Here is a 27552-nt window from a genome sequence, read left to right as displayed (position 1 = left end):
CCTGAGGCCTCGGGGAGTGCTGTCATTAGCTGGCTCTCAGAGCACAATGGCTGGAAATTAAGTTACTATTTATCCGTGCTGAGCAAAGGAAAAGGCAGCTGTGGGGCAGAGAGGCCCAGAAAGACTTTAGTATTGATTTTGCTGAAGGGTGTTGGCCAGCCAAGCCAAATCTTGTTTTCTTAGTGTGCCGTGTAAGAATGGAAGGAGAGAGAACAGGGAAGGTGGTTACAGTGAATGGGTTCAGAAACAGGAATATCATAGGATACCCGCTGTCCAATAACACACTCTCACACACTCACTAAACAACATCAAGAGCTTTTATCTAACAATTTCCTCTAGCACAGCATAATGATGGCATAAAGATCCTTTGCTAACAGCCTATATAATCACAGTAACATATCATCTTTGCTCTGCTGTTAAGTGATTCTTTCTTTCTGGAGACAAAGGCTTACATCTTACATCCATTGTTTGAGTGGTATGGATTTAATCATTGCGCTCCTTACTATTTAATTTAATTTATTGTTTTGGCTACATCTTAGGCATCGCTATTGCCTAAGATTGTTTAGCACTGTATTACCAAGATATCAAAAAGTGGTTCAAATGAATGATGTGTTAAATATCCATCATTATATCGCGATAAAACCACATGCTTCCCATGAAAATGTTAGGAATTTAAACAAATTGCACTTTTACTCTCAGTTGAAGTCAAGCTGGGTGAGACTGTCAAACCAAAAGCCTGAAACATGAATATAAATATAAAATGCAAATGTTACAGTGAGTTGGGCTGTGTATGACTGACAGGTGAGAGCAGTGAGGGAGGCAGCGGTGAGATGGCATGCTGGAGGATTGGGCTCAAGGTAGCCTGGGACATCCACACACCTGGCCTGATGCTGCCACTGGAGTCTGGAGACTGCTATTACATGAGAGGTACTGAATCTTCTCCATAAACACACACACGCAGACATGCACACATGCGCACGTGGACATGTAAACACGTTGCTCACACAACTTAGCCACGTCTATCACCATGTCTGACTTTGGAGGAGGGAACACTTTTATTACCCTGTGTTTGAGTGTTTCTTGTACTTTGTCCCGAATGACCCATCCTAGGAAGATGCACTTCACTCTCACGCATTGCACTTCACTCTCAAGCTCTATTCTCTTCTTGTAGCCCCCAGAGAAGTGAGGGTGAGGTGTGTGTGTGTGTGTGTGGGGGGGTGACTTGGCCTGAACACAGAGCTTTAAGGTTCCATGAAATTGTATGCATTACAGAGGTTACGAAAACCAAATGTTATTTTTTGAAGTCCTGTGACCCAGTGCTGACTATGTCTCTATGGAGGACAGACAGCGAGCCACAGGGGTGTAAATCACAGCTTAATGCTTCTGGCTGCAGCAGACACCTCCACCCTCTTCTTTTCGGCCCTGTGGGCCCTTCCAAGCTTTCTCATATTTTCTGAGCGTGAGGACATTTATCCACAACACAGCAGAAGCTTGTGTTCAGATGTACAGTACAAGCAGTTAGGGCCCCTGGTTCGGATGAATTGGGGGATTTATCATGTTTTAAAGTCACACGATATATGCTTTCATAAGGATATAGGAATAGACTTACGGTAAAATCTCGAGTCAGTCTTCCCTTGATATGCTCAATGAATTACTGTATTTAAAAAAAAGAAATCTGTGATTGATTAATGTCATTTGTAAGTTAAAGATAAACTAAATAGATATTTTAACTGATATAGATGAATAGTACAGCCTGAACACACTATTCATCCATGGTATTTATCGAGAAAATAATATCTATTTTACAGAATGTGGATTTTTGTTTACTCTAAGGACCCATATACCTTCGTTATCTGTTATTTAACCCATGTTTAAATACCAAAGCACAACCTTATTTCTTTTTTTCCTACTTTTTTTTTCTCGCCAACTTGGATTGGCTAGTTCCCTTTTACTGCAGTCCTTCTAACTGCTTACTGTTGGCCCCTGGCGGGTATAGACAGACATGTGCCTCCTCTGATATACGCTATGTCCCGGAGGGCTTTTTTCCACCTGCCGCCTTCACATTTCTTACAGCATAACTGTACCCAATATTCATCAAGACATCAATATATCAAATTCATTTTCTTTTATTTCCATTTCTTTTTTTCTATATTTTATTATCAAATAGTTTAGGTATTTACATGTGTAATAATAGATGTATTTGACCTAGAGAGATTTTCTTGTGATTAAAAGATTACTGTTTTGATGTCTCCAACCACCGATACATATATCCATCTATTGTACAATGACAAGACACTGAAACCCTATCTGTGCACTCTGCATACACTGCTAAGATTTTCAGAGTTTGGAGTCAGGGGGATGTAACTGATTGAAAGACGGAACCCATTTGTGGAGGAGATACGCTGTACTTTAAGAGTTTTTTGTGTATTTTTTTGATGTTTTTGTTGAGTTTAATTTGAGGTTTCTTAGCCCGAGATCCCACAAGGCCCATTCTACAACTACTAAACATATAACCAAACTACAAAACGGTTTACGAAACATTTATGTGTTTGCCTCCACAAGTGAATTCACAGTCTCCCCAGGTAGGGCGTGATATGTGAAATTGTGCTTATAGTACAAATGCAGAACCTCAATCAAAAACAAGAAGAGAACCGGTTCACTTTTTTGGACATATCATACTGTAGGTGCACAAAAACACATGGACTGTCCAGAACACCTGGTGCCTAGCAACATCAAATGTTGCATACAACTGCTATATTATAAGTGACTGCATTCTGGATTAATCAGCATGACTACAGCAGGTGAGAAACCGCTGTTTTGTTAACATCAAGAAAATATGTACATTTCAAATATGCCACACAGGAAGCTGCTTCTACAATGTAGGTTTAACTCTGTGTCTGTAAGCGTTAATCTTACATCCACATACCATCTAACACATATATCTATCTGAATATTAGATTACCTATCTACTGTATCTACATTATGTTGAAGTGTTTGTCGATTTGAATCTTTTTATTTTGTACAACTAAGGAATAGGAAGGTTTTAATGAATTCCTGAAGTTGACTCTTTGAAGCTGCTATGTTTTCATCTGAGAGCAGCGATGTCTGTACCTAATATTCAGCTTGACAGGGCTTGAAGCCGACCTCCTTTAGCTGGATAAGATTTACAATAGAACAGTCAGTTTCAGGCCAGCCATGATAATAGAGTGATGGGCTGTTGTGCAGACCATTCTAATGGGACTTGACTGTCGCGGATCAGTGGGGATTTATGCTCCACTCGGTGAGTACGCCCTTGAGAGGCCAACTGCTGCACAACGATAGCAGCTCTCACAGTCCTTGGCTGTCTATTGCTTTGTTGGTCTACCTGAATTAAATACTTGGCACAACATATGCACGCACATATACATTTGCGCAACTCACATGCTTAAAACACTCGCATTCCTCTGCTTGTTGGAGGAAGGGCAGCCCTCCCCCCCCAACCACCCTGTTTCAAATGCACACATGTACATGCAGACAGAGCAGCCACCACTAGACCATGTGTTCAAATACATTGTAACAGTGTTTAAGTGACATACACCATTTGACAGATAGTTTTGTGGTATTAAAAGAAAACTACAATGTTGTCTAACTACAGGCACCATAATGTCTTTTCAGCACCATTTGTCGCCAGCTGGCCCTTTTGAACTGCTAATGTCTGAGCTGCTGGAGGCAAATTGAATCACCATCATTTCCACCCAAATGGAATTTCAGTGGTTAAAAAAGAACAATGCAAGTCTTGACACCGGGCCTGTTCAATAATAAGATTTCCAGCTCCCAATGCACAGGGGGACTGGAGAAAAGAGTTGACCCAATATATTTAAAAGCCTGCTTCCTGGAAAAGGAGGACAAGTGGCAGCAGGCACAGGGGTTGAAAGAAAGATAAATATTTATTACAGTTATCGAGTTTGCCTCTACTCCCTCCTGATCCCACTGACGCATCAGACGCGCCAAGAAAAGAGCAGATTGATGGAGATAATTTGTTATTGGATATAAACAGTTTTAAAGACGCAGAGTAATTCTGCCCAGAGACCTAATCCCTCACAATCTCATCAGGGTGAAGAAAACACCGGCAAGTTGTTTTGTTTGTCACCATCTTTTTTTCTCTCCACCAAACAATAATATCTTCCTCCCAAAGCATTTGGCTGTTTGACTTTCAAATCACAGGCATTAGCCAGTGTACTCTTGCTCAAGGCGGCTGTAAATATGCACATGTGCTGTGAATGACAGCTCTGTCACGGCTAAATTAATTATTGGTATGAGGCAAATAATGGCAGAGCTGAGAAACATCTATACACACAAAGAAACACATGGAGGGATACACAGGAAACAGCAGTAAGGCCTTTTTGTAAAGCCTCTGTGATATTGGACAAATGTTTGTTGGTATGGCTCTTCCATCTTGACAGATTGAGTGCGATCTGGTTTTGTTTGGTAATTAAAATTATAGTACAATGCTGCTCATTCTATTTGATTCAGTGCTGGACCAAGCGCAATCTGTGTTGGCGTACGTGATGATTTAGTTGTCATGTTCCTTCACGCCCTGCTTTTCATCTGTTTTTCTATTGTAATCAGTTCTTTTATTTATTCATTTTATTGATTATAATTATTTAAAAATTTGAACTCTTATTCCATTCTGCTGTCGTTTTTTTTGCATTACAATGATTTATCAAATGGTTATTTCTGATTTTTTTTTTCTTCTCTTTTCTGGTCTGTTCTCTTACTTTCTCTTCTTCGCTGCTCTGTTGCTGATTGTTGGTGGTATAGTTAGCATGTTCTCATAGATTTCTCTTCCCTTTATTCACCAGATGACCTGAACAGTACCCACCAGCACTGTGTCCTGGCTGGAGAGACCACACGCTTCAGCTCCACACACAGAGTGGCAGAGGTGAGAAGCCAACAGGCCTAAAAGGGAAAATGCAGTGTTTTAAATTATGTCGTGGAAATTCTGTATAGCGAGCCAACAGTCGCCTTTGGTTCCAGTAAGGACTGCTGCTGGTACTTACTGTACACGCTGTGTTAGGGAACGCCTGTGTATAATGAAAAACTTGAACACTCTGTCTGGTAAATAATGACTTAATTAAAAAAGTCTTGTTTTCATTGAAATGGAAGGATTCTGTTATCTCAATTGTTGAAAACGAAATGTGCAAATGCATGAAAGCTTTTTAGAAAAAGTAAATAAACTTTGTCTTAATCATCCACCGACACCATGAGAAATAAAACCGATAAATGAATGGCATTTGCAGTGCATAGCACATGTATGATGAATTAAATAGAATTTGTATGTTAAAAAAAAGGTATTTATTAAACTTAACTTTAAACTAAACTTATGTTTTTGCTTGTCCTTTGATTGACGGGGCTTAGTTGAAAACCCTGCATGGCAGTAATGTGTATAACACTGGGTCTGTCCCTCTCCTACCAGTGTTCCAGTGGTACCCTGACCTACATCCAGTCGCGGTGTCAAGAGGCCCTGTCCACCCTGCACACTGACCCAGAGACAGGCTCTCACAGCCTGCTGGCCCTGCTGCCGACAACGCTACAGCACTGTGAGGAGATTCACAATGAGGTGGGCACGAGGTGTGTGTTCACATGCATCCGCATGTGTGCGTACACACATTTGTTTGTGATTTTTGCACAATTTCATGTGTGTGTGTGTGCGTGCGTGCAACTGTTGACATTTATTTGTATTGGCATTGTTAAGTCTGTATAGGTGTATATTTTTAACTAACCTGTTTCGCCCTTATTACTACTTATGCAGCAGGCCTGAATCAAACATTTGGAAATGTTTTAAAATAGTTTTAGCCTGCTTGGAGTACCAGATGATCTGTGATCATGAACCTTCCTGACACTATCTGAATTCTTCTGATGCTTGCAGTGCTCGACCATCTGGTACTCCAAGGAGGTTAAAGATGGCTCACAACCATCTGCAAAACAAAATTTCATCAGGACAGGATCACAGAACACATTAGAAAAGTGTCATGAAATATAGAGAATTTAGGCATTTGAATAATATGGATAAATATCTGGGAGAATTGAATTTATGAAGAAAGAAAGAAGATTAATTGAAGAAACATATAAGCATATGCATATATATGCACACACTACACTTCGCATATTGAATACATACCCTCTGGGGTTTATTTATTTGACTATAGCCTAGAATCTTTCAAGTCAACACCATTCCATGTTGGGGTGCTGGGTTAACCAGACAAAGTATTATCAGGGACTAACAATACAGTATGGTAAAACATAGTCAAAGGAATTGATAAGCAAGAAACATGCATGATGTGGCCCGCGTTGGCTCAGTGGGTAGAGCAGGCGCCCATATACTGAGAGGTTTATGCCTCGACGCAGAGGTCCAGGGTTCGAATCCGACCTGTGACAACTTCCTGCATGTCTTCTCCCCTCTCCCCCTCTCTCCCCTTTCTCACCTAGCTGTCCTATCAAATAAAGGCAGAAAAGCTGAAAAATTATCTTAAAAAAAAAAAAAACATGCATGATACAATTGAATGCTGGTTTAATATGCCCTTTCCATTTCCTCTGCATCATAAGACTAACAGACCATACTGGTTGTTTTTACTCAGGGAAATGCCTCCACTATGAAATCCAGGTTGTTCTCGTTTGTCCTGGCCTGTGATTGATCATGAGGCAATAGCCTCTCCATATGTTATCTAAAGATGGAGTCATGCCCCGCTCCCCTCGCTAACCCCCACACACAAGGAGTGATGCTGGCTTGGGGTATTGGGAGATGAATTGAAGTGAAGTGAGGTCAAAAAAGAGGAACGCGAGGGGCCGCCTGCGGAGCCACCCGCCCCCTGTGCTAGCTTGCCACAAGCCAACAGTTAATATAGCACTTCACCTCTCCCCCTTTACACCCCTGGGCTCAAAGCGCACATCCTAGCCGACGCTAGCACCCAGGCCCCACAGCGGGACGCCATGACAGATGAGTCTGACGTAAGGTTGTTTAAAGGTTGTAGACAATATTAATTATTCAGTCCTGCCAAACAATAGGGCTGCCTGTGTCAGAAGGAGCACTGCGCTAGTTGAGCTAGCAACACCTGCTATTTTGTTGCATAGCGCCACAGGATTACCAAGCACAGGCCCTCGCCAGGAGGGCCGTGCAGGTTTATTTAGGAAAACAGGATGCTATTTATAAAAGAGCAGGTGTGTGCCTATCTACTGTATGTGTGAATGTTTAAGTAAGGGGGGTGCTCTCGGGGGCTCAACCCTACCCTACCTGGCGCTCACAATGATAGATGTGGCCATTTGTTTGGAGTTGCCCACGAGAGCAGAACACCCACTTAAATGATGTATTGGTGGTGGAGTTATTTATGATGGCGGCCCACTCTGGCGTGTGGTGTGTGCATATTGCGCAGGTCGTGTTTGACATGGACGGCCGAGGAGCGAACAAGCCTGAGACGCGCAGGCGGCCTGACCTGAGCAGTGCCTTATGGGCCTTTCCTTTAAAAAGTGCTAAACAGCAAGCTAGCACCGACTAGCATGTGCCACAGATATATTGTGCAATGTGGTGCAACGGGGGGGGGGGTTGGTGGGACGACTGGAGGTTGACACTTGTCAGAAGACGTGGGCGGGTCTGACGATGATGAAACAGGGCGTTTGCCATCTGAGTATGAGTGTTCAGGGATGGGGCGGGATGTCGAGTTGAAGTAAGGTTTGATGGGTGACAGAAATGAAGAAAACTGAAGTTCCCACCTGTTTGTTAAGCGTGGTCCCTCTCACTGTCTCTTTTTAATCTTTCCCCCTGTCTTAGGTGGCGAAGGGCGGGGGGGTAGTCTAACATAGCATCGCCACACGGGCCCCGTGTGCATGTTTGGCTTTGAAATGCTAATCCCAGATGCAAACGTCTTGTCTCATTTAAAGCCACTGTGTCACTTCCCAGGTGGGTGTGTGACAGAGTGCCCTGAGGGACCCCGTATAATGATGCTAGTCCCCCCACAGTAAATATTGAAGGGAGCGACAAGGTTTTCCCACATGTTCAGGCAGATAGTAAACTGTGTGGAAGCAGGTGTGTGTGACCTTCCAATGTCCTGTTTTCAGGCCAAAATGTCTCCCCAGGCTCTTAGGTCGATGCTTGGCTTTGCTTTTCTTCGAGCCTTATGCTGGCAATATCATTGCAATCTTTTAAATCACCTCTCAAAACACATTTCTTCTGTCAGCAGATCTGTGCAGTATGTAGTTTGTACTTGTTTGTACATTTTTACTTTTCATTTTAAGGGTTTATTTATTGGATGGTCTGTTAGGATCACAAGGGATAAAATGTTCTAAAAGTGAATGTTTTTCAACCGTTCTGAGCTCTGCTAAATCATGATTTAACCAAAGATTCCTGTTGTTTTCTTAAGTTTTAGTTCATTTAATGACATTGGTCAAATTTATATGAAGGAGCTCTTCTTCAGTGGCAGCTAAGACAGGAAGACTACTTTTAGCTTCTGTTGTGGCCTGAGTCTGAGAAACATAATTGAACACTACTATTTTATGGATATAGAAAGAAATGGAAATGTATACGACAATCTGTGAATGTACAGTATAACCTAGTATGACCACTCTGGCAAGTGTGTGATGAGTGTAAATTGCGTGCCTGGTTGCTCAGAGAGCTGGGGGCACCAGTTCTCCTGGCTGATGTGTGAGGAGGCTGGGAAAGGTAAACAGAGAACGGCAGAGTAGGATCGATCCCCCTCTCATCAGCTCCCACCTCAGGGCCGTGGCCCGGAAATTGATTGGACCCACTCAGGGAATATGAAGGTGTAGAAAACAAAACCCGTGCCTCATTAAATGGGAAAAAAGGGGCTACTTGGCTTCAACTCCAGAGTTGCCATGGTGCGGAAGGGGGGAGAGAGAAAAGAGAGGGGGGGGGAGGGGGGCCCCCCCCCCCCCCCCCCCAAAAAAAAAAAAAAAAAAAAACAAACCCCCTTCTCCCCCCCAACACCCCCCCTTTGGTTGTTTTGTTTTATAGGGGCAAATCCTTGCCAAAAAAAAGAGAAAAAAGAAAAAAAAAAAAAGATGACCATTCCACTCAAGTTGTTTCTGCAAATAATTCTCGCCATTTGTTTTAACTTGCTTGTGGTGCGGGACGGTAGGTGACTTGCTTCATAATACAGAGCAATGGCTCAGTCTTCACACTCTTCCATGGCACTTTTATTAGCAAGAATCAAGATGTTGGCGACTTGATTTGAGTTCAAAACTACAGTATATTATTTTTCTTTCTAGCACAACCACTTAAGTCACTTCACAAAGATTCAAAGTTCCGAAGCTATTCGACAATCCGAAAAGCAGTTCTGACGGAGCATTCTAACGTGCAGGTTTTATAACGAAGGGACAAACCTTCCTCCCACAGATTACGCTCATATAAATAATAAATTGCATTGGCTGACATTTTTTGGACACCAACAAATTCATTGGGTGGATGCCCACGCTAAGCACTTGACATCAACAATAAGAGATGTCACGTCGTTGTATCTCATGTTTCAAGTCATTGACAGCATTGACTTTTCAATACTTAACCAAGACCTCAAAACCATTAAGTAAAATGTTTCATGGTCCTCCAAAAACGTATCCGCTAGTTCAAATGAATTGTATACGAGCATAATTTGTAAGAGACAGGGCTGTGTGAGGGTGGGAACTGGTTCGTACAAAAAAACTGTGCTATTTGAATGGAGACTTTTTGGGTTGAACTCGCCCACTTAAACCTCGTTGTGACTATGAGTTTGCAGCTCTAAAACGGGTCTGTTGTATACATTGGCTAATGCTCTGTGAGAAGAACAAAACCAAAATAGTTTTCAGAAAAGGAACAATAGCTCTCTCTGTCCCATTTGATATGTGACTCCTTTGCATGCAAAGACTTTTTGTGTTGTACAGTTGTCGGCGTCAAAATGAAATAGAGCGTGCATTGTTTTGGGTGGATGATGCTTTGTAGGACGTTTTGGGGGAGGGCAACTCACAACGTCTTGTGTTTACGTTGGCGGCATTTGGGGCAATCTTTGACATACGCACTCACGTTAACTGTATTCTCAGACTATAACAAAGCCACTCACACACCTATGTAGACAGATACACGCAAGAGCGCAAACACACTGGTGCAAATACAGGTACAAACACACAAACATGCACACGCAAAAGACACACTTAGAAAATAGATAGGCTACACCTGGCTACATGAAGCATCCTTGCGAGGATTAAATCAGCACTTCAAAAGAGCAGGAAACAAAAATACTCCCAGCGGAGGAGAGGGGAGCGGCTCGGCAGCCGAGACTGTCATCTCCAGACGGAGCGAGGGAGTGGGAGGGGAGGGGAAGGAGGGAGGGAGGAGAATGAGGATAGGAGAAGGAGGGGGCGGAGTTTTCAGGTGTGCTGGCTGGAAGGTGTGTATGTATGAACAGACATTTGTGTGTGATTGTACTCCTAGAGATGACCAATGTTTGTACTATTTGCGAAAGGACAATTTTTGACGCTAAAAAAAGTAAACTAAGGTAATTTAGTCTTTACGGTGTTATACCTCATAAAGTGATTGAATATACTTGATTGATTTTTTTTGTATTTCTCACAGAGAAAATTTAACACATTTAAATATGAAATACATAACAATTTTGATAAAAAAAAATTGCTTAGACAGAAAATGGCCAGGTATGACGGTAAACACTGAAATATTTCATTCAGAAATGAGATAGTTACTAGGTGAAAATTCTGACAGCTACTACTAAAATGTCAATTGAGGATCAACAGGAATTCACAGTATATTGGTTTGTACATGTATGACATAAAGTTCCATATGTACAGTATGTTTATTTCGTATGATAATTTCATTATTTACAGTACAATATCAAATGAAGTACACACATGTACTAATGAAAGAAAATAATGGGTTCATATTTTTACTGAAGAGCATTGACAGGTACATTTCTTTCCACTTATTTTATTGTCTGAACCAGATTTAGTATCCTGTTTACATGTGCGTGTGTCTGCAGGTGGAGTTTGAGTGGCTGCGGCAGTACTGGTTTCAGGGCCAGCGCTTCGCCCGCTTCTGCAGCTGGTGGACCGGGCCGATGGAGCAGCTGGAGAAGGACTGGAAGCTCATGGAGACGATGGTAAGGCCGCTCAGACACACCGCTGGTCATATGGCATCCTCACTGGCTGCTCTCTCTGCCTGTGCAATTTACTGAACGCCATTTCGCTCACATTACTGTACTAATCCTTCAGTGGTTATGTCAAATGCATTTCAGTTTTAATGTACAGGCTGTTTTGTTTTTTTTTAGCAAGAAACTATTTGTTTTCTTCAGTTTAGGTTTACAGACACACTATTCTCAATCCTAGGCCTTACGATGATGCCATTCCTTTTTTAGAAAGTAGATGAAAAGAAAAACATAGGCATAAATAGCTTTTTTAGTATACAAAACTGAAAACATAGACATAAAAAGCTTTTTTAATATACAACACCGGTTTAATATAAGAATATAGACCCTTGTTGCTGAAATGTGCTATACAAATACAGCTGCCTCGCCTTGCTTAAATAAGCCACATTCATTGTATCTATCTAAAATATTACCTGGATAATATTGTTAAAAGTGAATAATACTACTACTAATAATAATAATAATAGTAATAATAATAATTACAACAATAATAATACTAATAATACTAATAGAAATAAAAACAAATAATAGATGAAAAAAAAGAGTGATGATAACAAACATTTTTTGAATTTCCCAACGATATGAGAAGCTCCATGACTAGCGGCACTGTCATTTCATAATAAGAGTTTCCACCTTTCTAAATGCTCAACATGCCTCCGCTTGTGTTTCTTTTACAAACTACATAAGTGATCTGCTGTCCAATAATGTTCCTCACAAGGGAGGGTGTGTTTAAAATTACATGATGGATTGTCTTAACTTCTCACCACATGCATTATTAAGGATGTGTCATGTGTTCAATCGTAGCCTCACAGAAGTTTTAATTGAGAGTAACGTGGGCACGCAGCTATTAGTTAGACACCACTGTAGAGGAATCACTTAGTAATGTCAGACTCATAATGAAGTCACCTTAGTCACTGCTCTATACAGTACATAAAGTACCGCGGGCACGCACGCACGCACGCACAAACACACACACACACACACACACACACACACACACACACACACACACACAGCACTGTAGATATGCAGCTCACAAACACACACACAGATACATGCTTGGTCTCGCTTTCTCTCCCTCCCCACAGGTTCTATGCAGTCCGTCTCTCAAAGTTAGATTTCAAAGAGTGGATGTGTGTGTCCATGTATGTACGTGGTGTGTGTGTGTGTGTGTGTGTGTGTGTGTGTGTGTGTGTGTGTGTGTTTAAAACCCAGACAGCAGAAGCAGCAGGGGGCACTCTTGTATCACTGTAGCAGCAGCGGAGAGAGCTCCATCTCTCTCTCTCTCTCTCTCTTTTTTTTTTTTTTTTTCGCTCTCATTTTCGCTGTCTGTGTCTCTTTAGGTCTCTCACCCTCTCCTGCTGTCTCTGGGAGCTCTCTGTCTCTGTCAGTGTGGAGCGCTGAGCAGTAATCACATCTAATGCTCAGGCGGGGATAAAGACAGGGGCTGGAGGAGAACAGTGCTGCTGCTGCCGACGCTGCTTGGATCTAGTCATAGTCTCTCTTTCTCCCTCTCTCTCACTTAGTCGAACAGCCTGGCAGAGGGTGGGTGGGTGGAGGGGTTAGTAGACAGGGGCTAAACTCATCTAGAGCTCCACCTCCGGGCCCAGATGAAGTGTGTGATTTGGACCTGTATTTAGAAAAGGGCATCAGTGAAATGTGAGGTCTCTCTCTCTCTCTCTCTTTTTTTTTTTTTTTTTTTTTTTTTTTTTTTTTTTTTTTCTCTCTCTCTCTCTCAGTTGCTGTGTCTCAGTCTCTCTTTAATGGGCGAGCAAACCATATCCACTGTGTGTGTGTGTTTGTGTGTGTGTCACTCATGTGGCTGTCTGTCATGCAGTAGAAACTTAGAATCAGACTTTATACAGCAAATAAAATGGGAGACACTTTTTAGTAAAAAAAAAAAACAAATAAAATGATATTTAGTCTTGTTATGTTTTTTACATCTGAAATTACTCCGGTATTTATAACAACATTCATTTTACAATTTGACTAAATTTCATTTCATCACATAGTGTCAAATCACACACAGGCAAGTATATCTTCTGCAGAGATGCTTATTGAACCATCGCAAAAATAATACACCGGCGAATGCATAAATGTAGTCAATCGCTATTTTGATGAAAGACAACATTATTGCTCTGGCAAGCAATATTTACATACATGCATCGACCTCTGATATGCTGATGAAAAGCACTTTATAGATGTGACTTATAGATTTTCCTTGTAGAGGTTTTCATAGCTGTGGCTTTTCTGCAGTTAGATTAAAACACATTTCTCTAAATTACTTTGAGTTATTTAAATTATGTGGGTCCCCCCCTACATTACTTTATTGCATATATTTTACATTTTGAAGCTGGCAATTGACAGTGTAGTGTAATTTAGTGAAATGCAAGTGACCTACTGTGTGCAGATGCCGTTTGCCATTTATTTATTTCGATTTTTCTGTTCTTGCCTGCAGAGTATATTTTAATACAGCATTATTTTTGTCAAATCTGATATCACCATGGGTGTTTTAAATAACAAATATATGTCTCTTTAAATAGGGTTTATAAATTGACACTGTGTTGTTTTATACTCTGTGCTGTAGCAATAAAACAGCCTATTGTTTTATCCTGCTAAAATAGCAATACAAACAGCCAGCCTTCCTCTCTTTATTGTCATATTTAGCACACAGTGTTGTGGGATGTGCTGGGCTATGTATGCGTTTGTTAGTCTGTATAAAGAATATTGCAATATGGGGGGAATAGCTCCTGTTTATGGATACTGTCTCTCCCTGGGGCTCCTACTCTGCTCCTCAGCCTGTTGTCATGCAAATGCTCACCCTTCCATTTGAATGACATTCTGATAAAAATACATAAATAAATAAATAAAGAGCCGACACAAAACGGGTCCACTTGCTCGCTCGCCTCTTTTTGGTACCTCATGAATTCATGTGGTGTCTTGATAGAAACAAAAAGATGTGCTTCTGAATAAACTTAAAGTGTAGGTATTTGTATGTGAATGTACAGCAAAAGTACAGTGTGTGTGTGTGTGTGTGTGTGAGTGTGTGTGTGTGTGTGTGTGTGTGTGTGTGTGTGTGTGTGTGTGTGTGTGTGTGTGTGTGTGTGTGTAGGGGGGGACAGAAAAAGGACATTAACTTAAAGGTTTTACATTCCCCTGTGATCCAGGGTGCTAAAGTCCTTTTAGGCCTCTGCCTCGCTCGTAGCTTTACATTCCCTCAGGACTCTGCTATCATGGCTATCATACAATAGTGACATTTCCTTAAACTAGCAACAATGAAAAGCTTCCGTCTGACTGACAATAGACAGAGAGTCTTGGCTTTATGCAGAATATTTTAAATACCGGTGTGGTATTTTTTATCTTTCCTCTTTTCACTGTGGGGGAGAAGCGACAGCGACGAGCCCATGAGCACATCTCCCCTTCTCCGTGCATGTGTGTTTGTGTGAGTGTGTGTGTATGTGTGTGCCATTGATGTTAATGTATGCACTTGGCATGACTTTAATTGATTTAGCAGCTCTGCTTGCACAGTACAGCTTTTTCCCTAATTTGTCACTTTCCTGACTTCTGTGGCTGCTCATCTCACAACTTCAAAAGCCACCGCAGAAGCAAAGAGATTTCAATGCACTCCGTCTCCCTCTCTCTCTTTATGTTCTTCCTTTCTCTTGTTCTCTCGCTCTCACGCCATATCTCTGTCTCTTTCTCACACTTTCTCCCTCATTTGACAGGATAACGAGCCTTGTAGATGGAAATCTTTTCAACACATATCAAGGAAATTAATCTACTTTCATAATAAATGGGATCCACTCAGTTGAATACATTTGTATACTTCAAGATGTACAAAACAGGAAGTGGTATTGGGGCCATGTCTTCCTCTACAACATTCACCCAGCCTGTCATTCCATGTTTTCCTATGGTTTGGTCACACACACACACACACACACACACACACACATATATATATATATATATATATATAAAAAAATATATATATATATATATATATATATATATATATATATATATGTATATGCTGTACACACTATTTATTTTTTTTCTCATTGTGTGACAAAAATTACCTCCTCTGATTTGTAATAGAGGCTGACTTTTGCGTGCATGCATGTGTCCTAACCGTCTTCGGAAACAATCTGAGCGACTAAGGAGGGTTGCACTGCAATCATACACAGCCTGGCCCGGTCGCCATCGATAGCTGATTAGGTTATTGACCTAGCTTGTGGAGGGTCGGTGCTGAGGAGGGAGGGTAGTGAGCTGTAGGGAGAGTCTGTAGAGACAGACACAGAGAGGGGGAGGAGGTAACACAAAAAGAGAGGGTTGTGTGTGTGTTGGGTGGGGGTCAATGTAAATGTTATTGCTGTGTGAGCTCATTTGATCAAAGTCCTGGAAAGGTTAAGCGAATCCAATCTGGTTTTGTATGGCAGAGTGGAGACACAGGCGCTGGGGAAGAAACCCCCAGGACGGAGAATGGATTATCATATTGGCGCTGGAGTAGCAGAGGCCTCCGATGGACAGTTTACTCTGCCCGTAATGCGTTTAGACAGCAATTGGCCTTAATAACCTTTATTGACTTCAGCGGGTCAGTGCCAAGAATCTAATTATCAAAGTGTATCAATTTCATTGGAGTTTAGAGTTGCACCGCTCAAAATAATTATTTTAAGGTCGGGCCGGGGCAATTAATCCCCTCTCCACTTATTTGATGGCTTTGTAAAACATTATAAATGTTATGGTTTCTGTTGTGCGTTTCACCGTAAATAATTTCAGGGAGCAATTTTTTGCAATGCATTATTTGGAGAGCTTTCCGTGCTGGTCCTTCTGAGGAAAAAAGGCAGCATATCTTAAAAGCTACAGGCCAAAGCTGAATCGTGTTGCAGATGTTTACCAGCAGTCATTTTTCTCTTTCGCTCGCCGTTTTACTTGCACAGTCGGGCAGAGTTTTATACCCACTTTATATGCACACATGGAACCCAGATTAATTATAAGTGTGAACTAAGCAGTAAAGTGTTTAAAGACCATTTATATTGCTCATTATGAAGCCATTTATTATCTCTTACATTAAATCACACTGTTTATGCATCATATTGTTTTGCATTTTAAGCTCCATACCGTGCAAATACGCTTATACATTTATTTTATTCCGAATCTTTGTGGCTTTGACGCCTGTATACAGTATGTTTCTGTGTGTATGCACATGTGCGTCTTCCTGTGTGTGTGCACAGCGTGTCCACAGTGTGAATGAAAGGAGTAAATGTGCAGCTGCACAGTAGTTTATCCTTCATTGACAGTCAATATGTGCTGTTACCTGGATAGTCGCAGCTGTTTTTCCTTATCGCATAACATAGACTAGAGGCCTAATCCACACGTTCATTATTGCACGGCCTTGTTTACCCGCGGCTCTATATTAGCTTGCTTGCTTTGCCCTATTTAGACGGAGCTGTATAAAAAAGAAATTACTCAAAGATTATTGTTATTATTCATTTAAAGCGGAAATATATGGCTGATAATACATTTTTACATCACGCAGCAGCTTGTGTTTGGAAATATAAAATGAAAAGAAGCAGGAAGAGACGGAGAGAGAGACTGAGGAAGAGAGAACGTAGCGGTGCAAAGGTATTTGCAATTCTCTTTGAAGTCCCTATTCAACAGGGTAAGCTGAATTTTCGGCAGCGCCTGATAGTGTTCTGCGTAAATGCTTAAACCCCTTTAGAGAATTTTCATGGGCAGATACGCGGTGGCTTGAAGGGAGCGTTTATGTTACCTGGAGCCAATGCAGCCCGCAGCTTTGTACCTAAAGATGTACACTAGTAGTGAATGGAATCCCACAGAGGTTTGTCTATGACAGAATCTCACTGCAACATCGCTGTAAGCCGAAGCGGGGGATAAAAGAGCTACGAACAGATTTAACCCTGTCACTTCTCAGCTGGTGTCTCACATATGCGTTTCTGTACACAAACACAGACATGGAAGGACAAAAACACTGGGACGGACACACCAGCAAACACACTGCTACTACTGTACTTACATGTACGGTGGTGTCCATTTAGAAAGAGATGAAACTTATAGTACTATTTTCAGTTAACACATTAACAACAGTTAAAATACAGAATATTTGCTGCGCTTGACTTTTTTTTTTAGCATTGCACTATTCAGTTATTTTTGAATGTTACATAGCAGAATAAAAGTGTCCTATTCAAATGTGCACTCAGAGACACGCACACACAGCTGTTATCAGAGTTCATAGTGTTTTACAGTATATTACTGTTAGTAAGTAATACTTGTTAGTGAACAAAACCTGACACCAGCTCATCCTCTCTTTTTAAGGACAATTCCTTGTGGAGCACGTTCTCATTTCGAATGATTAAAACCATTCCTGATATATGCGTGTCATTATTTCTCAATAAAAAGTTATGCAGCTGATTGTCCTGAAAGCTTAAGGTGTGGAGAGTCATTACATTTTCTTTCCCGCAATAGACCTGAGCAAACTTGTTTCGGAGCTGTGATTTTGGAATGTATAAGAAGAACTTGGCCATCTTTGACTTTATCTTCCGGCGTGGAAACCGCAAATGGAACAATGCCATTGTTGTACGTCACTGCCGCTTATGATAGAAAATGAGCTCATCGAAAAGTCCCACATTGTTTTTGTCTTTGTAGCCATGACTGTCGGCTACATTATGGAGGACACCTTATCTACATATACAATGAGGGGCTGGGGGACTTTTATTGACAGCCGTTTGGATAATTTATTTAGTTTGTCTGTGAATTGGGATGTTGACAGTGCTTTTTACTGTATCAGCAGGCTTTGAAGGCGGCTTGTCTCGTCTTCTTAGAAAACAAATGAGCACTTTACAGAGACTGATCTGCCTTATCCGCTTAGCAGCTTCCTCAATCCGTGCATTTACTCATTTTTGTGCTTATTTACTTACTTATTTATTTACTTACCTCTATATGGATTTTGTTTGATTCCCCCCCCCAATTACCAAAGCCACCCCATCCTCTTCCTCTCCCTCTCCTCATCCTTGGCCCCGATCAGCAAGATAAGCCTTCAGAGGAGGGGAGATAACATCCATTAAAGTGGTAAAGAGGAATTATGGGGCAGCCCAGATTAATCACTGCTCAGCTTAATCGCATTCAGTGCGGACGGCGGGGTTGGCTGCAGGGCCCAGCTTTTTCCTGTGTCATATCAACAGAGAGAGAGATGCAAGGAAGGAGTGTGTGTGTGTGTGTGTGTGTGTGTGTGTGTGTGTGTGTGTGTGTGTGTGTGTGTGTGTGTGTGTGTGTGTGTGTGTGTGTGTGTGTGTGTGTGTGTGTGTGTGTGTGTGTCGAAAAGTGCCTTGATGGGGAAGAAAGTATAAAAAGATGAAAGAGAGATTTCAGAGCATCTCATAGCAAAGCCCGCCTCTCTTATATACGACTAGAGACATTACCACAAACCAGCGCTTGATATATAATTACTTCAGTACTTTGATCCAGGTGTAATTGTTTACTCTTGCAGGCAATCGTGTCAAAGTGGTGGAGTAAAGTAAATTACCACAGACACAAGAAAACACATTGATTTGTCACCAGAAGCGGAGAAAATAACTTAAAATATTGTTCAATGTATGCACTTTTAGTGGAATATTAATTGTATTGAATATTTCTTTTTATTTACTTCTCTGTCACTTGTTTAATACTTCTCATGTTCAGAAATAGCAATTGAGATGTGGTGCTGAGCTCAATAAGCCAGAGGGAGCAAAAACAGAGCCCTCATACTCTGACCTCGGTGCACACACTTTTATTGAAATCGTTTGAATCTGGGTCCTCATCAGGTCCTCTGGTTGATATCCTTTTTATTGTTTATCTGCATGTCAACTCAAATTAGTTCCACACGTATATGTACAGACCCTTATCCCAGTGACAGTCTCAAAGGACTTCATATCTCCCACACATAGCGAAACAATAAATTAAAAGCCGTTAATGATAGATCAACTATACAGCCTCAAAGTGAACAATAAAGAAAGCCCACCCCAACATCTAATGAGGGACAAAAATTAGAACATACCCTCTTAAGGTTTTTACAGAGAGAACGAATGCAAACTATTTTTACACACAGAAAAAATAGGCAAACTATACGAACAAACAAAAAATGCCAAAACCCTCAAAGTGAGGTATCACTATACCACTATATCATGACACTTTTGATCTCTGAAGAAGCTGTAGGCATGAGGTATCCAGTGTGGTGAGAATGTAATCCTTAATCAGCTTTTTTGTGCGAGTGTTGCATTTAGCCCAGCAAAATACCAACCACTAACTCGGTACCTCGCCAATTCTTCAAATTCACTGGAGCAGCTATCGTGTTGTGTTTTTTTTAAGTACATAAAGCCTTCTGTGAAAACAATGAGTGGAGAGAAAGTGGCGATGCTGATGGAAATTGTCTGATTCGCTTGAAGAAACGCAAAGAAAAGGAAGAAATATGGGAAAAGATTGTTGATGATAATTGAATAATTTTTTTGGGAGGGAGACGGGTATTTTCAGAGGTGAAGGGAAGAGAGAGATAACGGTAATATTTAAGTTGGAATGGGAGGGCACGAGAGAAAGTCAACTAGAAAGAGATGAGAAGCTGATGACAAGCGGATGTGATTACAGTCGGGAGGAAGTTCAAGTCCTGCGAGCATTCTGAGAAGTTTCATACCCTGTTTTTTGTGTGTGTGTGTGTGTGTGTGTGTGTGTGTGTGTGTGTGTGTGTGTCTGTGCACCTTTCAAAACATGGCATGTACAGTATGAAGAGGATAGCCCAACAGAGATCAAACCTGAAATGTGTACTGTTTTCTGGTGAAGCAGATTCTCTCCCATGTGAAGCCTGAAAGGAAAATCCCATTTTTTACACCCCAGGATCTGTTTTTTTTTTTTTTGTAGTTTTGACCATCAATCCTATCAGTTATGTTTTTACTCACCAATTTCACTGCTGAGATCCCAAGACTAGTAGCTACACCTTCACAATGGAGGACTATCGGACAAGAACCAAATCCCCAAATATTTTACTCTAGGTGTTTAATTGACTTTTAAAACCAGAAGCATACACACCCAAAGTGTCCGTTATAACCCATTGCATTGTTAAACTGTATAAAATGCACAACTACGGTAATTATGGTAATTCAAAGTTGAACCAAGAACTTGCTGTGCAAGATCTAATTGACTTTTACTACTGACTGTTTGGGTAATAACTTTGTTTTCACTGGACTTGTTTATTGCCTGTCTGATTACTCACATACGTACATAGCTGCTATGTGTATTCCACTGTAACGCCATGCCTTCCAGTGGTACTACGTCTGATACGTAAAGTTGCTGAGCTGTACCACACTGGTGAGGCTGAGAGCGGCCATTCTTCCAGATAGGGAATCTCTTCCACTCTTCCGATCCTTCCCCAACAGATCTGATGGGTGGTGTTAAATGGGTGAGATGTAGGACAATGTAATTAACGTTAGTCCTTTAGCAGGCCCCGCCTCGCTCCGCTGGGAGCGCCGGATATAGCGCTCATTAATTCCTATTTGTGTGTAATGAGAGGGTCATGTTGGATGTAATAAATGGCTCTTTTATTTGGGCGAGAGCTGCAGGGCGGCATCCTCTCCTGGCTAACAGTCTCATAAACACTCTTTAGCTGCTCTCATCAGCCTCCCTGGGTGGGGAGCAATCACACATACACCTGCACACATAACACAATAGTGGGGGACAAAGTATACTGTGTAAATGAGCGGGAAAAGAGGTGTGTTTAGAAACACTTGAGTACCTCTAACATAATCCTGTTTCTATTAATGAGTAGCAGTTGTAGCGATAACCAGCAGATAGCCAGTGGCAGCACTTATATCAGCATCATACGTTAAAATGTTTTGAAATAAATGATTCACATTTAAAGGACCACACATCGGCCTTTTGTGCATGGTTTCCCCTATTTACTATACATTGTATGTTTATGTAACCCGTGTGTGTGTTTCGCCCTTTTGTGGTCTCTGCGTTGTGTGCTGGCATCAGATGAGGCAGGAGATGGGACTGATTTTGATTCTTTTCTCTGTGGTGTCAACAGAAACAGGACATTAGCTGTATGTGCGGTTGCTACATCTGCTTAGCTCCCCTCCGGTCGTATTACAAACGGCTGTGACCAGAGCGTGCACACACGTACCTCCGTCATCACGCTGACCGCGTCCACACACACAGTCACACTCGAAAAACACACAGGCATGAGGTAAAATCCCCAAAATAAAAGATGTATTGGAAAGAGGATGTTTTGGTGAAATACGTAAATGTGTCCAACTCACCGGTTACATACTGTATGCACAACATTGCTGCTGCTAATTTACTACAAAATATACATATTACTGTAGAATTTAAAAAAATATATATTTTCCTTTCTTTCCCCACGGCCAGTGGGTTTTGTTCCTTTCAGTGCCGTCAATTGAATTCAATTAATTAAGTCTTGATTTGTTTTTTTTACTATAGTATTGCATTTGAAAGTACAGATTGCTTGAAAAGTCCTCAGGGGCTTTGTTCAAATACTGATCAGTTTCAACACACAACACTTAGCAAGAGTTGGCCGCTAAACAGCATTACAATTAGGGTGTATTTTGGCGAAAGATTATACCCGGTATACAAACGATAAGCGAACATAAATTTCATAAAGAAATAACTTTGAACTTGACTGCTTTTTGATGTCAAGATGCAATGTAATATATGTTTGATTCGCTGCATTAGTGTTGTAACTTAATCCAAAGTGTACTGTCTTCACTTTGAATTCTATTTAATTAATGAAATCAATATACTCCACGGTCAAATTATTTTTCGAGTATATGAGGTTCGTGTTGAACATACATTATTAAATGAGAAAAAAAAAACTGCTGCAGTGTCTGTGATTTCTTTGCCAGATTGAAGTAGACAGCATCTTATATAGTATATGAGGCCATAATCCAGTTATATGTAACTGCTTCATGGTGTGTGCCATTGTGTATTACTGTATGGCCGCGTAGTGCGGAGAGAATTGTTTAAGGCAACACGGCTGCCAGTCTAATCACAACTGAGCTATAGGGAAGCAGCAGATTAAACACACTCCTGTTTTTTTGTCACATAATGTATAGTGCTTTCAATGATCAATATGATACGATAAACTTTATTGTCCCCGGGGAGGGGGGGGGAATCATTTTGGGCACAATGATGCTGCATACATTACAAACAGTGAATAGTAATCTACAATCAGATTAAAAGATACCGGTCAATAAATAGAAAACTGTCGATCAATAAATATAGCTGGTGCAATGGTAGCAGGTAATAAACTAGGAGTTGAGGTAGAATGATGCAACCGAAATATACTTATTACCATGAACCTTAATTAGTTTTAAAATGAGCAAATAATTGAAATCTGAACCAATGTTAACAATGTTGGCACATCTTATATGATGCAACTCCAAGGTTATCAATAAAAAAACCAAGGTTAGTCTATGGCTGGTACCACACAGACCCTTTGGCCTCTAATAAAGTAAACAGTATTTTCTTATGGTAGGGAACCTGCAGATCCCAATCTGTTCTAGTTTAGACATAGTCATTCTTTTTCACTGTACCTCTATAGGTAATTCACAATTGATGTCAGACTAGACATAAGAGGGCCTGTTTAGTTTTGCTCCATGGTTTTCAGCCAGATGCAAAAATTGAGGAATCAGTACGCTTCAGACTTCTTGTAATCAATCAAAACTTTGTTAGTGGCACATTTCAACCCTTGCAGACATATTCCCCCATTTTATAAAAAAAAAACAAAAAAAAAAACAACCTGTATGTGAGCGTGTCTAGATGGATGGAAACCCTTTTTTTATTTTTTTTTATTGGTTTAGCATTTTTGAAGGCCTAAAGTATGGTGCAGTGTGTGTTACACTGTAACTACAGGGCTTAGAAAGGCTGGCTTTGGCCCCAGTCAGCAAAAAGCTTTTTACTGGCAGGAGAGTGAAGTGCTGATCACAATCTTCTATCTAGCTAAAATCTAGACTCAGCTTTCATATAGTGAAAGAGAGTAAGAGGGTTTTAACAGAGCAGAAGGTGCTTGAGTGTCACGCTCATCGCAAACATCTCTGTCCAGCTCTGTCTTCATTGTCCTGAATTAGTCAAAGCGCCTCTCAAAGCTTTCTTGTGATGGATGGATGGTGCATTCTTGCCAGGCCAGTGAAGAGTTTGCACAAGTGGGTGTGTGTGTGTGTGTCCTGTCCCAGCCGGCTCGGAGAGCTCATTCAGACTAAGAACTATGTGGTTTAGCCATTAAGTCCAACTGGATCCACACTCCTTATCATGAGGCAGAGACAAAAGCTTCGCAAGAAACAGCCCGGTGAATTTTCATGCGATATTTGTGGGCCCATTGGACTACAACCCAACAACAGATTTGCCTTTTCTTCTCACCACCAAAAGGGAGCACCACAAAAGCCTGTGAGTTCTGCTTCATTTGACCCTGTGGAAAGCATATGTCCTTCCATTCTGCTTGTATTCTGCCCAGAAGATGGAGTGCCGTTGGGGCCATAGAAAGCATCCCTGCCCACTTGAGTGTGTTACAATGCCTTCAAACAAAATCACTTGTCAGGGGTCTTCCCTTTTTGGGAGTGTCTCTAACCCCCACACCAACCCATTGTCACTTCAAACATGTTACTCTGATGTTGCAGACACATCTTTCTAATGTTTTACACTCCATATAATCTGCTGTGTGTAGCAAAGCCCATTTTACTGGCTGACGTAATTGATGGTGCCTGAGACCTTGCAAGGGTCAATCTGGCAGAAGGGTCTTAGTTTCTATCACCACGGAGATTGCGAGAACGCCTTTACACGCACACATGCGCAGTTAAATTAGGGAATGTCCTTTTTAAGAAATTAAGTATGTTTATCATAGAAACATCTAGACATGCTTCTTATATATACTCTTTTTAGAGATCTCTCCAAAAATGATACAAATCTAGATTTTAGGGATGAGTTTCGTGTGCGTGCGTGCGTGCGTGTGTCCTACCAAAGCAGAGAATTAGGGGATCTCGCCCAGGGTTTAATTCCATGTAGAACCGCCACTGCAGTTCTGTACAACACCATCACTATGACCTCAATGCTTAAACATTGAATTTAATTAACACCTCTATGAGAGTGCCAACAAAACTTGAACATTATAGGCATTGCAAAAGTAGACTTTAACAGTTGTATTATATTGCATTAGACTGTACAGGTGCACCTAATTAAGCGGACCCTGACTGCCTTTAAACATGTCTTTAAATGTTATAATGATATATTTGGAGTAACTGCAAATAAGTGTGGCAACAAACCTTTTTGAAAGTCAGTGCTCTGTAAGCTTTAGTTGTGAGAACTGCTCAAAGTTGCACCGATAATTCAAAAAACACGCACATACAAAGAAAAGACTTTCTTGAATCATCTTTGAGAGAACATTTTTATAGAACTCACTTCCTTCATTTTCTTTACTGTTTCCTCTTTGATAAAATCAAAGGTTGTGGAGCTTCAAAGCTTGGAACACAAGCCTGACCAGCAATGTTGACACCTTTCACTTTTCCCCTAAACACACACACACACACACACACACACACACACACACACACACACACACACACACACACACACACACACACACACACACACACACACACACACACACACACACACACACGTGTTTATCAACCAATCGTACGTAATGAAAACTGAACAAATTTAATTTCAGATATGCCTCAATTTTGAACCATCTGTAATCATGTGAAAGCAGGCAGAAGGCAAGAAAAACACACACACACACACACACACACACACACACACACACACACACACACACACACACACACACACACACACACACACACACACACACACACTTTTTATGACTTCAAGTGTGATGTCACAGGAAAGTGAATGTGGTCTGGGCTTATTTCTTCCTGGGCTAATATAATTTTTCCACCAGTGGAGAGTCCACCCCCCAAGAGCAAAGTAACTTGACGGTGGCATGCAGCAATTACACACAGATCCCTTGTCCAGACTGGAACTGGTCCTGGCAGGATCACAGCTCCCCAGTTGTTTATATCAGTGAGCAGAAGCTATCCATTACCCCGAGCAAGGTGCCTGATGCCTTTTTCCACCAGCGGTCAAAGTGATATTGGTTTCTTGTATTAGAGGGGAGAGGGAGATGGAGTCTGCCAAACTCCCACTCCCAGGGCCTATGAAATCAGATGTCAGAGCAGCTGAGCTCAAACTGTGGCAGAATTCAGTGGAGTGTCTGAAGATTTGGAGAAAAGGGTTCAATCTTAAAGCTTGATATACCTTGCTGATGTTCTAGCCATGTTGGTGAGCAAGAGGAAGTGGAGTTAGGGAGGAATGACAGTCAAAGGCAGAATTGACATCCGGGGTAAAAAGAAAGAAAAGGTAATTTAATTGTACTGTCATGTTGTTGCTAGGGTCTGAAAATGTGGTTCTCTGCCCTGGATATTAGAGTGATACCCCAAATCATTCACTTGGTGTTATTCTCAGGTGTTAATCTGCCTTTTAGCAGATGGCTAAAATTAAAACCAACAGAGAGCTAAGTCATCTTCCTGGGGACCAGGTTGAAGCCCCACTGAAGAGTTTAGCCAGTTTATGGTAATTATCAGCATTAATAAAACAAAAACATTTCCTTCTTTTCATCACATTAGGTATTGAATCTGGGATTGCTAGATAGAAGATACGTACACTACCGGTCAAAAGTTTGGGGTCAATTTCCATTCCACTCCATTACAGACAGAATACCAGCTGAGATCAGTTGCATTGCTTTTTTTAACCAGGGCAGCAGTTTTCAGATTACATTATGTGCTTACATAATTGCAAAATGGTTCTCCAATGTTTTCTCAGTTAGCCTTTTAAAATGCTATCAGATTAGTAAACAGAATGTGCCTTTGGAACATTGGATGAATGGTTGCTGATAATGGGCAATGCAAATATTGGATTAAAGATCAGCCACTTCTTTCTACAACAGTCGAGAACCCTTTTGCAATTATGTAAGCACATAATGTAATCTGAAAACTGCTGCCCTGATTAAAAAAAACAATGCAACTGATTTCAGCTGGTATTCTGTCTGTAATGGAGTGGAATGGAAGTGACCCCAAACTTTTGACCGGTAGTGTACATTTTGCCATGATATAGATAATAAAAACAGGTTGTCAATGGAGGGTTGTAACCTAAACAAACAATACCTATACTGCAGAGTTAAGTCCATTTGGGCTCCAGATACTATCTAGGTCCTCAATATAAGCTGCACAATTGGTCCATGGCCAGAAGGTCTCAGTCTCTTCTGCAGATGAAAGGTGGATTTTCCCCCAAACACAACAGACTATTTGTAGAGCAAGTCAGATTGCCACATTAATGCAGTAAATGTAATTTTCGATATATGAGTGATTTTTTGGTGCTTGCATGCCATCACTCTGATTTAAAGCCCTTAGTGGTGACTCAACAGTCACACACAGGGGATGGATTACTAGTTAGGGCCATGCCTGCCTCCATATGGGCACACAGACATGTTGGCACAGAGAAAGTCAGGCAGGTCTACTGGCCTGTTGCTGGGCCTGTTACACGTGGTAGTGGCAGGGAGACAGGCGTGGAGTTTGCCAGTCTGACAGACAGAGGTGTACTTAGGCGGGGAGGAACCATGGTGGCTAATTAACACCAGCCATCAGCCAAAACCTGGGGAATGCTTGGTGTTACTGGTGATTTTGTTTACTACCTACCTTTTTAGGTATAACCACCCATCATTTGGATGGTCTATTCTGGTGTAGAAATCACCCATGTCAGTTAAAATAAGGAATTAATTTGGATATTCTGAAGTGTTTGTGGCCTGCAGACATAAAACGTTTCCTATATAAGAGAGCGCCAGTGAGGTTAAGAGTGCTCTGGGTCCCCTGAAAGGCTTGGTCTAAAGTCAGCAGAGACATTTCATGGGGTGTTAACAATTTCTCAGACACCCTGGTGGCCAGCTAGTAGTTCTGTTTTATGGAGTGTAAACCTTCAGTTCTGCATGCATCTCTTTTTAACCCTCCTACCTTTGGGCTATTACGTGACCCGTGACAGCTATTCTGTTAAGTTTTAAGGGATGTACACCATATTGCACTGTGTGCAGCAACAAACAATCTTCCCATTCTATTATTCTGTGTAGAATGAGTGACATGTTGTTATGTGATGGAATAGACAGATGCTTGTTGGTGTTAAGATATAGTCCTGGCTCGAGGTGTTAGTGAGCCGCCCCAGGCTGCCCTCCAGCCAGCCTTGGCTTGGAACGCTATCATCACTCCAACTCCCCACCAACCAAAATATCACCTCGGCCTGGCTGCATGTTTGTTTACCTACCCTGCTTCTG

General features: G+C 41.3%; 1 protein-coding gene across 2 annotated transcripts in view; it reads left to right on the top strand.

Moving 5' to 3' along the window:
• fto (FTO alpha-ketoglutarate dependent dioxygenase) overlaps window positions 1–27552 on the top strand; it is a 120256-nt gene that overhangs the window by 23876 nt on the left and 68828 nt on the right. The window contains exons 4-7 of one of the 2 annotated variants that reach the window (XM_039795314.1): window positions 802–927; window positions 4842–4921; window positions 5456–5599; window positions 11013–11132. In XM_039795314.1, coding sequence (XP_039651248.1) covers window positions 802–927; window positions 4842–4921; window positions 5456–5599; window positions 11013–11132 — 470 coding nt within the window. The remainder of the gene's footprint in view (window positions 1–801; window positions 928–4841; window positions 4922–5455; window positions 5600–11012; window positions 11133–27552) is intronic. The other variant, XM_039795315.1, reaches the window with a different exon arrangement.

Source organism: Perca fluviatilis, chromosome 3 (genome assembly GCF_010015445.1).
Source record: "Perca fluviatilis chromosome 3, GENO_Pfluv_1.0, whole genome shotgun sequence".
Taxonomy (NCBI): domain Eukaryota; kingdom Metazoa; phylum Chordata; class Actinopteri; order Perciformes; family Percidae; genus Perca; species Perca fluviatilis.
This window is presented reverse-complemented; position numbering and strand designations above follow the sequence as displayed.